A 13,902-nucleotide genomic window follows, 5' to 3' on the forward strand; every position below is an offset into this window, starting at 1 on the left:
ACGTGAACCTGTATAGACAACTTGTGTCGTAAACCAATACAATATTCAAATACGAAACTTGAAAAAAAAGTCCGGTGCATAATGTTACTAAAATCAGGAAAATATTGATTTTCGGGAGGTACCGTTACGAAAACTTGGAACTGCATACGAATTTTTGTCATAGGCTGTAGTACTTATTAGGAACTCCAAATACAAAATTTCAAACAGTTTCGGTAAATACTGTACTTAAAATCGTCAAAATACCGAATATAGGGAGGTACTGATATATATGGCCTATACGAAGACCTGGACTTGTATAAATAATTTTTTGTCGTAGACTGTAGTTCCCATTACGAACTTAAAATACGAAATTTGAAACAATTCTCTAAAATCATCAAAAAAAAAAAGAATATCGGGAGGTACAGTTATATGAGGGCTATACGAAGACGTGGACCTTCACATATAATTTTCTGTCATTGGCTGTAATATCTATTACGAACTTCAAATACCACATTTGAAACAATTCCGTTGAATAATGTCTCTTAAATCACCAAAATACCGAAAATAGGGGGATACCGATATATGGGGGCTATACGAAGACGTAGACCTGCACAGACAGTTTTTTGAATCATAGGCAGTAGCATCCATTACGAATTTTAAATACAAAATTTGAGACAATTCCGGTGAATGAATTCGCTAAAATCATCAAAACACGGAATATCGGGAGGTGCCGTTATATGGGGGCTATACGAAGACTGTAGTATCTATTACGAACTTCAAATACAAAATTTGAGACAATTCCGGTGAATAATGCCGCTAAAATCATCAAAATACCGAATATCGGGAGGTACCGTTATATGGGGGCTATACCAAAACGTGGACCCACATAGCCCATTTTCAATACCAAAAGTTCTGCAGACATAACATACATTTGAGCAAAATTTTATCATTCTACTTCAATTCGTTTGGAAGCTAGAGTGATTTCCACAGGCGGATAGATCGACATAGAATTTTATGCTGATCAAGAATATATATACTTTGTGGGGTCTAAAATGTGTATTTCGAGGTGTTACAAACGGAATGACAAAATTAATATACCCTCCATACTATGGTGGTGGGTATAAAATTCCATGGCCATGTCTTGTATGATTTGTCCAACAAATTGGACGACATATATCACCTTCACATTTTTCGTAAAACCTTTCCACCCTCTCATTGGGGGTGGATTTCCGTTGACACATTTCACGTTATCCAACCCTGACTCCACATGCCTGCATACAAACACTCATTTCGGTTGGTATACCCCCTTTATCTCCTGCCATAGATAGAAAATTTGCAAAAAACCCCCCGATCTGGACTTGCGCACTCGCTGCCCTTTTCTAATTCCTTCTCTTCATAATAGAATTTTGTGTTATTTGGTTGTTTTTCATTTAAATTTTTAGTGAAAAATAAAGGAAAAACATTTTCCAAAATAAATAGCAGACCACACGTGTGGACCACAGAGTTGAGGCTATAGGATTTCGGTGAAATTTTATTGTGAAACCACTTTTGGTCAGCCGTATGAAGAGAAAATTGTTTCGCGCCCGTAACCAAGAAAAAGAAGAAAAAAAAAGACGTTTACAAGGCTTTTTTTCGCCCCAAAGCCTTTGTTCACTGCAGCAGTAGTCAGTCGGTCAGCAAGTCAGTGAATAGAAGAAAAATCGGTTAAAAGATAACTTTCCAGCCAATAAACTATTGCTGCTGCTACTGCTGCCTGCCAAGCAACCCAACGACCAGCCAGCCTGACTGTGTGTGTCCACCAAGAACAGGAAACTCCTTGGAAAAAAATCCGAAAAGAAATATCATCAAAGTAACCATCGTCGTCTCTAGAGAATAAAGAAAAATGTCGGGCGAGGAAACATCTGCTGACCGTAATGTGGAAATTTGGAAAATCAAAAAACTAATTAAAAGTCTGGAAATGGCCAGAGGGTAAGATATCTCAATTCAATATTTTTGCGAAAAAAATTAGGCCCCTCAGGTTTTTTGGGGGTTTTTAAAAGCAAAAAAAAAATTCTTGTAAATGTGGCCAATATGTAAGTATGTGTGTGTATGCACCCCATATAAATTCTTTCAAATGGGGGGCTACGCTGCATTACATGTACATACATACATACATGCATATGCGCCCATTTCCAATATGCTCTGGTGATTTCATTGGTGTACCAAAGGCCCCATGCGACTTAATTTCCCCATATTTTACTACCATGTGGCCTATGTGGCGACTGACATTACTTCGGCTTCACTGTTTTCATTATTTTTTTTAATGTGGGGAAAATATGGTTAGGTTTTCCTCGAATCAATGTGGATTTTCCTCCCGCAAAAAAAAAAATGTTTGTTTATATTTTATGCTTATCCCTCCTACCCTTCTTTCAGGTAAATAGGTATGACTAAGTGCATTTTGTTTATAACCTCAACGGGACAGGTGGAAAATGTGATTGTGGGATATATCCAATGAAGTGCCGTAAAAGGCGTTTTAGCTGTAGAAGGCATGGAAGGGTTCTTTTAGCCAAAAGAAAACCTATCTATAGAAGACCTGTGGCAGTTCGTCCATTTGAGGGAGAGTAAAAGGCGTTTCGTCTGATAGCGTCTCCAATTTCAAGAAGAATAGTAGGTTAGGTTAAAGGATGTGCGGTTGTTTATACAACCGTGCACTCGGAGACCTATTGTGTTCATCCTAATTTAAGATAGGAGAATAGAATAATAAGAAGAGAAGGATATGATTAACGTTTAGTGAAGAAGCCCGAATCTGAATAAAGAGTAGAGAAGTTAGTAGGTTTGCATCCACGGTGTATCAGCGTTTGTTCCTAACCATTATAGTCTTCTGGCTTACTGAAGAATGACCGCTGGCTCGATGGAAGACAAGTCTGGCAGAATTTGCTTACCCAGTAGCCTCTGTCTCACTCCTATAAGAGTTGGACAGTGGCAGAGTAAGTGCTCCACCGTGTCGTCATCTCCCTCCATTTGCATGTCATGGGCTTTATGTTGCAGTGTCCTGTAATTAGGCCACCACGGGCTTCAAGTCCAGCTTTGTCATGGATATGAGTGATCTTGATCTCCTTTCGGAGTTCACCGGCCAAATCTTTTTGGAGACATTACATCCCCTTTCAGTTAGCCAGTTCTGTTGAATTCTCCCAAGATAATGCTTATGCCGTACTTGGAAGAAGTGACATAAAGGTGACTTCGCTGAGCTCTCAATCTCTAGAGCTACTGACTCAGATCCGCTTCTGGCCAAATCATCGGCTGATTCATTGCCAGATATGTTGCAGTGTCCAGGGACCCAACAGAGTTTGACAAACGATTTAACATTTTCCAGAGCATTCCTGCATTCCAGAACTGCAATAGATTTGATTGTAAATGAATTTAGAGCCTTCTGGGACGCTTGCCTATCGACATGTGTAGTCACCGGTCCGCCCAGTTCATTGATTCTATTTGCCAGCAGCTCTATGGCCTTCCCGACAGCAAAGATTTCTGCCTGAAAAAGTCGTTTTTTAGTTTGAAGGATCGTTGGATACTTATTTGACCCATCAGTATAGACAGCTATACTATTAAAAGGTGGAGTGTCGTGGCTACAGAAGTCTCTGTTAGGTATATGGATATCAAGTAGTTCAAAGCTGTGTCTAGGTGATACATAATCGCTAGCTATAGCCTGATTTCCTATGCTTTCCACATATTTAAAATTGACGGAGTGTCCAAAGGGCTGACTCCGCCATTGTCCCAGTTCATTGAGTCACAGGGCACACCTAGCAGCTAAAGGACTTCTATAATAAATTCTTCATTTAACGGTATATTTAAAATTGACGGAGTGTTCAAAGGGCTGACTCCGCCATTGTCCCAGTTCATTGAGTCACAGGGCACACCTAGCAGCTAAAGGACTTCTTTAATAAATTCTTCATTTAACGGTACCTCCCTATTTTCGGTACTTTGATGATTTTAACGACATTATTCACTGGCATTGTTTGAAATTTGGTATTTGAAGTTCGTAATGGATACTACAGCCTTATACAGAAAATCGTATATGCAGCCCCCTGCCAATATTCAGTATTTTGATGATTTTATGTATTCACTGAAATTGTTTGAATTTTTGTACTTGAAGTTCCTGTTAGGTACTATATGCTGTGACAGAAAATGTTCTATGAAGGTTCAGGTCTTCGTATAGCCCCGAAATAAAGGTAACTCTTTATATTCGTCACGGGATTTTTTTTGTCAAGAATATTGTAGTGACTTATGAAGGTCCATGTCTTAGTACAGACTCCAATATAACGGCTATATTTGGTAGTCTTAAGATTTGAACAGATTTTATTTATTTTTTTGAAAATTTCCGAATGCACTCCAAATGGTTGTGGGTCTTCAAAGTTCGTCAATGTTATTATTGCAATTGTGGATAAGCATAATACTCTTTAAGTATGTCGAATTTAACCTATTTCTTTGTTTCGAACATAGATATTTTAAATCACTGAATATTTGTCCGATAAATATGTTCATGGCGAAAATACGACAAACTTATAAGGAATATCCTTGAGGTATGCCTATTCCGAACGGTCAATACATTTCCACAAGTTGCTGGGTTCTAAAACATCCGATGCTTCCATTTCACTTCATGTCGCACGTAAAAGAGTTTTCATACATTTCCAATAAAGGTTGTACTGCCTTAAAATCCTTAAAACTTTCTTGCATATGGCTCTGAAGTTCGCTAATAATTGAAATATATTGATCTATTATGCTAGAATGAAAGTCATATAATTCTGCTGTCTTTGGGAAACTGGAAAAATGTCTCTGTCGTAAATCCTGTTTATGTATGTGTAAATCATTTTCAAATTCAGCAAAAGTCTTTCAAGCCTGAATAACACTTTTTTCTTTACCTTGAAGTTTCAAGTTAACTTCATTTATAATCCTTGAAATATCAGCTGAAAATGCTAGGTCTGAAATAAAATTCTAGTTTTTTTTGCAGTAGACATTCATCTATATTCTCCTGTTCCAAAAATTCAACTACTTCACTTCGCAGTTCAAAAACGACTTAACCATCTAACTTCTGTGAATAACTTTAAATCAAAGTGTTATATTACTTTTCTTTTTAAAAATTGAACGAATTTTCGATGAGAGAGCGAGTGATGTCCGCCACTAATTCTATTAATTATTTTTTCGGCAACTTTCGTCGCTAGATGGTTCGTGAGAAATTTTGATACCAAAGCTAGCTGATGTATAACACAATGAAAATTTTCAAACTTAAAACCATGTTTATTCAATTTTCCTATGAATCCATGGCCTATGATTCATCTCCATCAAACCCCAGCTATTTTATTTGAGTCTACGGTAATTAAAAGTTTTTCATATACTGCCTCATATATTAATTTGCGAATTTGCCTGTTACATTTGAATTCCTTGAATTTAATGTAAACAAACTTTCAAATGTATTGTAATTAGTGTCAGTAGGTCGCACACAAATTAATAGTTGACTTATTTTGTTTATGTATACAGGGTGAGATAAAAAACTGCAACAAAGTCAAATGCCATAATTTTTACATTTTTTTACAAATTATTGAATGAAAGCAAAAAATGTCGGAAATAGCATCAAATTTTAGAATAAGTTTAGATTTGTTCAAATTGATCACCTTTGACACGAATTATAGCCTTCAAACGGCCAATGAAACCATCACACGCTGACCAAATGTTGTTCTGCGGTATTTTGTACATTTTCAGTTGACCTCTTTGGTAAGTAAACGCGATCGTTTTGTTTGTTTACCAACTGCTGGACAACGAATGTTTTCTCTTCGGAGAAAACCAAATTCGACAGTTCACCACTTTCGGCCAAGCGAAGCAACTCTTAGCTCTTTTGAGTCTATTTTCTTTCTGTTGTGGTGTAAGTTCTTGCACTTTTTGAAATTTCAATGGTTTTACCCCGAACTCATTTTTCAATATTTTCCAAATGGAATATTGCGATATGTTCAGCTCACAAGACATTTTTCGGCCACTGCGAGGCGGGATTCGATCAAGTAGCTTCTTTACATTTCGAACCAATTCTGCTGATGTTGCTGTTTTCTTCCGCCCACTTCTTTGACATCGGGCTACGCTACCAGTACCACGATAACGAGCGATGGTACGAGACACAAAAGATTTTTTCACACTTAAATGCTGGAGTGCTTTAACGCAACTCAATAAGCTATCTGCAATTTCTTTTTCAATTCAGGTTGCCAAAGAAATCCCATCACGAGAAATGCATGTACGCGATAATTGTAGCGTTTCCATAAGTTCAGTACAAACATGCCATTTCTCCATTGTCTTTTTAAGAATATTTTTAATCATCATCCGTGAATGGTATCCGCTATCGTGAATGGTCTCCCTTGTTTAATTATATCAAGATTTATAATGTTTGATATTTCAATTTATAACTCCCTATTTTTTTATTACTATCTTCCGCACCACTCAGCCCTGTCTTTAACTTATTTATAAGTATGTCCCTTTTTTCCTTTTTTTTTCTTTCATCTTCGCCTAAACAACTTATTGCATTGTGAGCTTTGGGAGAATGTGTTTTTATAACACCTCCTTCCCTGTTCCTTTTGAACGTTTTGTGCCACAAACCACACTTTAAATTACCAAAAACATAAAAAAAGAGCTCATCATATTTTCTCTACACATGCTGTCTCATTTAAACTTCAACTTGTTTTCTCTAAGTGTTAACGGCAAAACAATGCGTACACCACCCAAGCACGTGTGCATCCGTTGAAGTCTAATCAACAACTGAATGCGAGAGAATAAAAATACACACGAACAGAGATCACCGCAAAATTTGCGGCGCAAATTTACCGTTTTGTGCACTGTTTTTACTCCTGGGGTTTTAATACTCTTAGACTCCGTCCAGCTTGAGGATTATATGACAGAATTTGTCCTTGATATCAAACATTCATTTAATTTAAAAATTTTTATTTTTTTTTTTAATTTTTAGCAATGGCACCAGCATGATATCCCTGATCATACCGCCCAAAGATCAAATATCACGTGTGAGTAAAATGCTAGCCGATGAATTTGGAACAGCGTCGAACATTAAGTCACGTGTCAATCGACTATCGGTTCTGGGTGCAATTACCTCGGTACAGCATAGACTTAAATTGTATACCAAAGGTAGGTCCAAATAAGTTTTGCACATTTTCTCGATCAATTTTCCTTGTGTTTTTCTCCTCCACAGTGCCTCCCAATGGACTGGTAATTTATTGTGGTACAATTGTCACCGAAGAGGGTAAAGAGAAAAAAGTCAATATCGATTTTGAGCCATTCAAACCGATCAATACATCATTGTACTTGTGCGACAATAAGTTCCATACCGAAGCATTGACCGCCCTCTTGGCCGATGACAATAAATTCGGCTTCATTGTTATGGATGGTAATGGTGCACTGTTTGGTACCCTGCAGGGTAATACGCGAGAGGTGCTACACAAATTCACCGTTGACTTGCCGAAGAAACATGGGCGTGGTGGTCAATCGGCGTTGCGTTTTGCCCGTCTGCGCATGGAGAAACGTCACAATTATGTGCGTAAAGTTGCTGAAGTTGCCACACAGCTGTTCATCACCAATGACAAGCCAAATATCGCTGGTCTCATATTGGCCGGTAGTGCTGATTTTAAAACTGAACTGAGTCAATCGGATATGTTTGATCCGGTGAGCAAAAATACTTTTTTTTGCAGAAAAAAATTAATCGTTATTTTATCTTCCAGAGATTACAATCGAAAATAATCAAACTGGTCGATGTCTCATATGGCGGCGAGAATGGTTTCAATCAGGCAATTGAACTGGCAGCGGAATCTTTGCAAAATGTTAAATTTATTCAAGAGAAGAAACTAATTGGCCGTTATTTTGATGAAATATCCCAGGTAGAACTTGAAACCAATTAACCTTTGAGTTTGATTTATTTTTTAATTGTTTTTCTTTTTTTTTTGCAGGATACAGGCAAATATTGTTTTGGTGTTGAGGATACATTGCGTGCTTTAGAATTGGGTTCCGTTGAAACGTTGATATGTTGGGAAAATTTAGATATTCAAAGATATGTCCTTAAAAATCATGCAAATTCAACGGCAACCACAGTGTTGCATTTGACGCCGGAACAAGAAAAGGATAAATCGCATTTTACAGACAAAGAGGTAAGCATACCTGACGAAATTGTACATGTTTACTAGTCCCCATTCATTTGGCCTTGCAGATTCAGTTGATATTATTTTAAAAACTCTTTGAAAACTTAAAAAGTTTGTTAGGACTCAGACTTGAATAAACGTGAATTTTTAAAGAATTTTGGAAGGACTCAAGAATTTAAAAAAACGTGGATTTTTTAAAGAATTTTTGGAAGGACTCTAAGACTTGAATAAACGTGGATTTTTTAAAGAATTTTGAATGGTTTTAAAGATTTGAATGAACGTGGATTTTTAAAGAATTTCGGAAGGACTCAAAGACTTGAATAAACGTGGATTTTTTAAGAATTTTTGGAAGGACTCAAAGATTAAAACAAACGTGGATTTTTCCAAGTGATTTTTGGAAGAACTCAAAGACTTGAATAAACGTGGATTTTTTAAGAATTTTTGGAAGGACTCAAAGATTAAAACAAACGTGGATTTTTCCAAGTGATTTTTGGAAGAACTCAAAGACTTGAATAAACGTGGATTTTTTAAAGAATTTTGGAAGGACTCAAAGACTTGAATAAACGTGGATTTTTTAAAGAATTTTGGAAGGACTCAAAGACTTGAATAAACGTGGATTTTTTTAAAGAATTTTGGAAGGACTCAAAGACTTGAATAAACGTGGATTTTTTAAGGAATTTTTGAAGGACTCAAAGACTTGAATATACGTGGATTTTTTAAAGAATTTTGGAAGGACTCAAAGACTTGAATAAACGTGGATTTTTTAAAGAATTTTGGAAGGACTCAAAGACTTGAATAAACGTGGATTTTTTAAAGAATTTTGGAAGGACTCAAAGACTTGAATAAACCTGGATTTTTAAAGAATTTTGGAAGGATTCAGAGTCTTGAGTAAACGTGGATTTTTTAAAGAATTTTGGAAGGACTCAAAGACTTGAATAAACGTGGATTTTTTAAAGAATTTTGGAAGGACTCAAAGACTTGAATAAACCTGGATTTTTAAAGAATTTTGGAAGGATTCAGAGTCTTGAGTAAACGTGGATTTTTTAAAGAATTTTGGAAGGACTCAAAGACTTGAATAAACGTGGATTTTTTAAAGAATTTTGGAAGGACTCAAAGACTTGAATAAACCTGGATTTTTAAAGAATTTTGGAAGAACTCAAAGACTTGAAAAAACGTGGATTTTTTAAAGAATTTTGGAAGGACTCAAAGAATTGAATAAACTTTTATTTTTTAAAGAATTTTGGAAGTACTCAAGGACATGCCATAACGAAATCCACTAAGTTCATCTAGCCAAGAGGCATGAATGCAGCGAATAACGGGGCAAGGTTTGAACATTTGAAGACTGATAGGTGGACCTAAGGCTGGAATCTCCCAGTGTTTTATGTAGGCCTGAAGTACAATTTTATTGGCGAACACGATTCAATCAATAATCTGAACGAGAAATAAGCATAGTATTAGAGATGTAAAAAAATGGGGACACGTTATGGCAAGGTTTGTGTAGAAAATTTATGAGGCGCTTTAACGAGATGTTTTCCTGTTAGGCTAGAGAAGCTCGTCGTGGTCCAATGGTTCGTACAGAAATTTATTTTTTTTTTTTGATACAGAAAGAGGAAGGAAAGATAAAGGCAATTTTCAAAAAAAAAAAAAAATAAATAAATAAATAATTTAAATGCGTTAAAAATTCTGTTAAAAACTTAAAAATGCCGAATGTAGTCATTACATTAGGATCTGTACGACGACGGGGACATGCATAGGAAACTTTTGTCATAAGCCATTACAATATTCAAATGCGAAACAAAAAAATTGGTGTATAATGTAGCTCAAATCATGAAAGTACCGACTATCGGGAGGCACCTTCACAGACAATTTTCTGTCATAGACAGTAGTAGCTATTACGAACTTCAAATACCAAATTTTAAACAATTCCGGTGAATAATGTCGCTAAAATCATCAAAATACCGAATACAGAGAGGTACCGTTATGTAGGGGCCATATGAAAACGTCGACCATTACAGACAATTTTCTGTCATAGGTTGTAGTACCCATTACGAATTTCAAATACCAAATTTGAAACAATTCCGGTGAATAATGTTGCTAAATTAAGCAAAATACCGAATATCGGGAGGTACCATTATATGGGGGCTATAGGAAGACGTGGACCTGCACGAACAATTTTCTGTCATAGGCTGTTGTATTTATTACGGACTTCAAATACCATATTTGAAACAATTCCGGCGAATAGCGTCACTAAAATCATGAAAAAATAGAATATCGGGAGATGCCGTAATATGGGGGCCATACTAAAACGTGGACCTACATGGCTCATTTTCAATACCAGAAGTCCTGCAGGCATAATATACATTTAAGTAAAATTGTATCAACTTACTTCATTTCGTTCGGAAGCTAGAGTGATTTCCACAGACGGACGGACATCGCTAAATCGACATAGTACTTTATGCTTATCAAAAATATACAGGGTGAGAAAAAAACTGCAACCAACTTCAGACTGCTGTCATTTCCAAACCACTCGACCGAAAGCTGCTAAAATTTTTCCAGTGACTGTTCATTATATTGTTTACAAGCGCGCAAATGCATTTTGGTGAGAATTTTCCAGAGAAAAAGTTATTCGTGGTGGAATTTAAGCGTGATAGTGAGATTTCTTTATATTTGGCTGGAAACCCACAGGTGGCTATCGTTAGAGCACTCTAGCATTTAAATGTGAATAAATCTTTTGTGTCTCGTATCATCGCTCGTTATCGTGATACTGGTAGCTTAGCCCGACCTCAAGGAAGTGGACGGAAGAAAACAGAAACATCAGAAGAAATGGTTCGAAAAGTAAAGAAGCCATTTGATCGAAACCCGCGTCGCAGTGGCCAAAAAATGGCTTGTCTTTCGGCAAAAATTAAAAAACTGAGCTCGGGGTAAAGCCATTGAAATTCCAAAATGTGCAAGAACTTACACCGCAACAGAAAGAAAATAGACTCAAAAGAGCCAAAGAGTTGCTTCGCATGGCCGAAAGTGGTGAACTGCTGAATTTGGTTTACTCCGATGAGAAAACATTCGTTGTCCAGCAATTTGTAAACAAGCAAAATGATCGTGGTATTGGTGCTTGTCAAAGAGGTCAATTGAAAATGTGCACCTTCGTTTGGCCACCAGAACTCCAGCGCCGGCCATGGTGATGGTGTGGGCCACCATGACAGCCAGCCGACGGTCGTACTCCGCCGAATATTATCGTGAAAATATTCTGGAGGGTGTATTAAAACCTTGGGCACGAAAACATTTTGGCCGCAGACCTTGGACATTCCAACAGAACTCAGGACCATCGCATTCAGCACGCTTCATCAAAGAATGGTTACAATGAAATGAGGTTCCTCACTATTGTGTGTGGAGAATTTTGGAAAGCAAGGTTTGCACTAAAAAATACCAAAGTGTCGATCACCTCAAGCAAGTGCTTCGCCGGGAATGGGCCAAAATACCGCAGAGCAACATTCGGGCAGCGTGTGATTGTTTCATTGGCCGTTTGAAGGCTATAATTCGTGCCAATGGTGATCCATTTGAACAATTCTAAACTTATTCTAAAACTTGATGCTATTTCCGACATTTTTTGCTTTCATTCAATAAATTTTTTTAGAGAAATGTAAAAATTATGACGTTTGATTTTGTTGCAGTTTTTTTTTTATCTCACCCTGTATATATTATGATACCATTCTATGGCCGGGAGCCCCATAAAGATAACACTTTTCATTTGTTCTATTCCAGACTGGTGTTGAAATGGAGCTTATAGAATCCCAGCCCCTGTTGGAATGGCTAGCGAACAATTATAAAATGTTTGGAGCCACACTGGAAATTATAACTGACAAATCCCAGGAGGGTAGTCAATTTGTGCGTGGTTTTGGTGGCATTGGGGGTAAGGAAGTAAAACATAAATAAATTTCTCTCAATAATACATTTTCTCTCTCTCTCTCTCTCTCTCTCTCTCTCTTTTCTCCCCACATCTCTTTAGGAATTTTACGATATAAGGTTGATTTTCAATCATTACAAGCCGATGAACCATTGGAAGATGTTGATCTTGACGATTATTAAATCTGTTAATACCATATTTATTATGAAGAGAATGATGGAAATGAAGATAATGATTACGATGAAGATATGATACTGACAAATGAAAGCAGCTTGTTTGATTACTCTTAATGATATCTTGCAGTCCAAAATATTTCATATACATAAGAAAAGATGAAAACCAATAACAAAATTTTGGTCATTACAAATCACTCATCCCATGGCAAAGAACACAGCTGTGTGGAAATATAAATACGAGGTGTTCTCTACTAATTTTATGTTTAATGTATAGCGCAAATACTGCCTTTAAATTCTCGAACAATGAGTATTAAAATGAAGACCACCATCACCAACCCAAAAATAAAAATACAACATCCATAATCAGCCACAGCAGTTGGGAGCAGCAGGAGCAGGACTTTTGTTTATTGAATGAACACAAATAGGATATTTTGGAATTTGGAAATACTTCAATGGAACTCTGTTCAATTTCCTTGGATGTCTCAAGAAATTGGACACTTAGAATCTCCATTTGGATTCTCTTGGGGAGTTTCTGAAAAAAGTCGGGTGTATGGACTTATTTTCTGAAATTTAATGGAGTCCTTGAAAGGCGTCTCAATTCTCTTGAGGCTGAATTTCTTAAATTATGTGTTCCTCCAATAGCAAAGGCTCCAAAAATAGGTATACCCCTTCGGTATAACATTGTGCTCCACCAAATCAAACTGCTGTCATTTTAACATCTCTACCAAAAGAACAGCTGTTTAAATTAACGAAATAAATTGGAAAATATTTGCAAGAGAATATTTAGTTGAATACTTTAATAGATACGACAATAAACAAATTTTTGGGGCTCAAAAAGGGTCGACGAGCATCTCAGAGATAACCGGAATGGCCACGGAAAGCATATAGAAGAAAGCATTAATTGAATGAGGTAATAATTAACTCTTATATTCTCTCTTCCTCTCATCCTGATCTCTCGACCCTGTTCTGAAAGATGCTATGGTGAGTATTTTCGAAATGGACCCAGGGAAAGTCAAATAAAAAACAATGCGCTTGACTTCCTGGAGCTGTAACTGCACTAGATTCCTCCGGTTGCTGGGGTAAGCTCATGGAGGCCAGGGTCGACAACGGATGGTTGAATATCTCATTCTCGGTGGTGACCTGGCTAATCCCAGGGTTACAAAATCTAAAAGCACCGAGAATCCAAGGGATAAGAGCTCTTTAATGGTCCAGTGTCCATCATGATATCAACGAGGAATTTTTAAAGAATATTTTTTGAAAATCCTCCGGACTATTAACGTAGATTTTTTATATCTTTCACCATATATAGTATGGAGGGTATATCAAGTTCGTAATTCCGTATATATGTCACTCATCGAAATAATAATTTAAGACACTACAAAGTATATACAGGGTGAGATAAAAAACTGCAACTGATTTTTTTTTAATTTTATTGAATGAAAACAAAAAATGTCGGAAATAGCATCAAATTGTGGCGGCCGGAAAGTACTCAATAATAATTTACTTTAAAAATATTATTTTTATGTGATCAAGTCATCTTTGATTTTGTATTTTTCTTTTTTCGTCAAGTTAGCCTTGACTTTCAGTTTTGGTATTTGGTGACAACAAAATAATTTTTACATTTTCTAGAGAGTTCTATTTTGTCTTTTGGAAATTAAACATTAAACTGAAAAAATTAAATTGTTGT

The 13,902-nt window shown here is 36.5% G+C and overlaps 1 protein-coding gene across 1 annotated transcript; it reads left to right on the forward strand.

Moving 5' to 3' along the window:
* The first annotated feature begins 1,355 nt into the window (after nt 1-1,355).
* On the forward strand, nt 1,356-12,995 carry LOC101897708 (eukaryotic peptide chain release factor subunit 1). Its single transcript, XM_059130017.1, has 7 exons — nt 1,356-1,947; nt 6,959-7,134; nt 7,199-7,668; nt 7,725-7,880; nt 7,950-8,147; nt 11,898-12,045; nt 12,142-12,995. Exons 1-7 carry the CDS (start codon nt 1,862-1,864, stop codon nt 12,219-12,221), a joined length of 1,314 nt encoding a protein of 437 aa, XP_058986000.1. The 5' UTR covers nt 1,356-1,861; the 3' UTR covers nt 12,222-12,995.
* Nucleotides 12,996-13,902: the final 907 nt, after the last annotated feature.

The sequence above is a fragment of the Musca domestica genome, unplaced genomic scaffold, assembly GCF_030504385.1.
Source record: "Musca domestica strain aabys unplaced genomic scaffold, Musca_domestica.polishedcontigs.V.1.1 7, whole genome shotgun sequence".
Classification (NCBI taxonomy): domain Eukaryota; kingdom Metazoa; phylum Arthropoda; class Insecta; order Diptera; family Muscidae; genus Musca; species Musca domestica.

Bases quoted from the DNA above. Each gene is read 5' to 3' on its own strand.
- LOC101897708 (XM_059130017.1), top strand. From the start codon at position 1,862: ATGTCGGGCGAGGAAACATCTGCTGACCGTAATGTGGAAATTTGGAAA. The intron at 7,669-7,724 runs GTGAGCAAAAAT...TTTATCTTCCAG, and splicing joins AATCGGATATGTTTGATCCG to AGATTACAATCGAAAATAAT. The intron at 8,148-11,897 runs GTAAGCATACCT...GTTCTATTCCAG, and splicing joins CGCATTTTACAGACAAAGAG to ACTGGTGTTGAAATGGAGCT.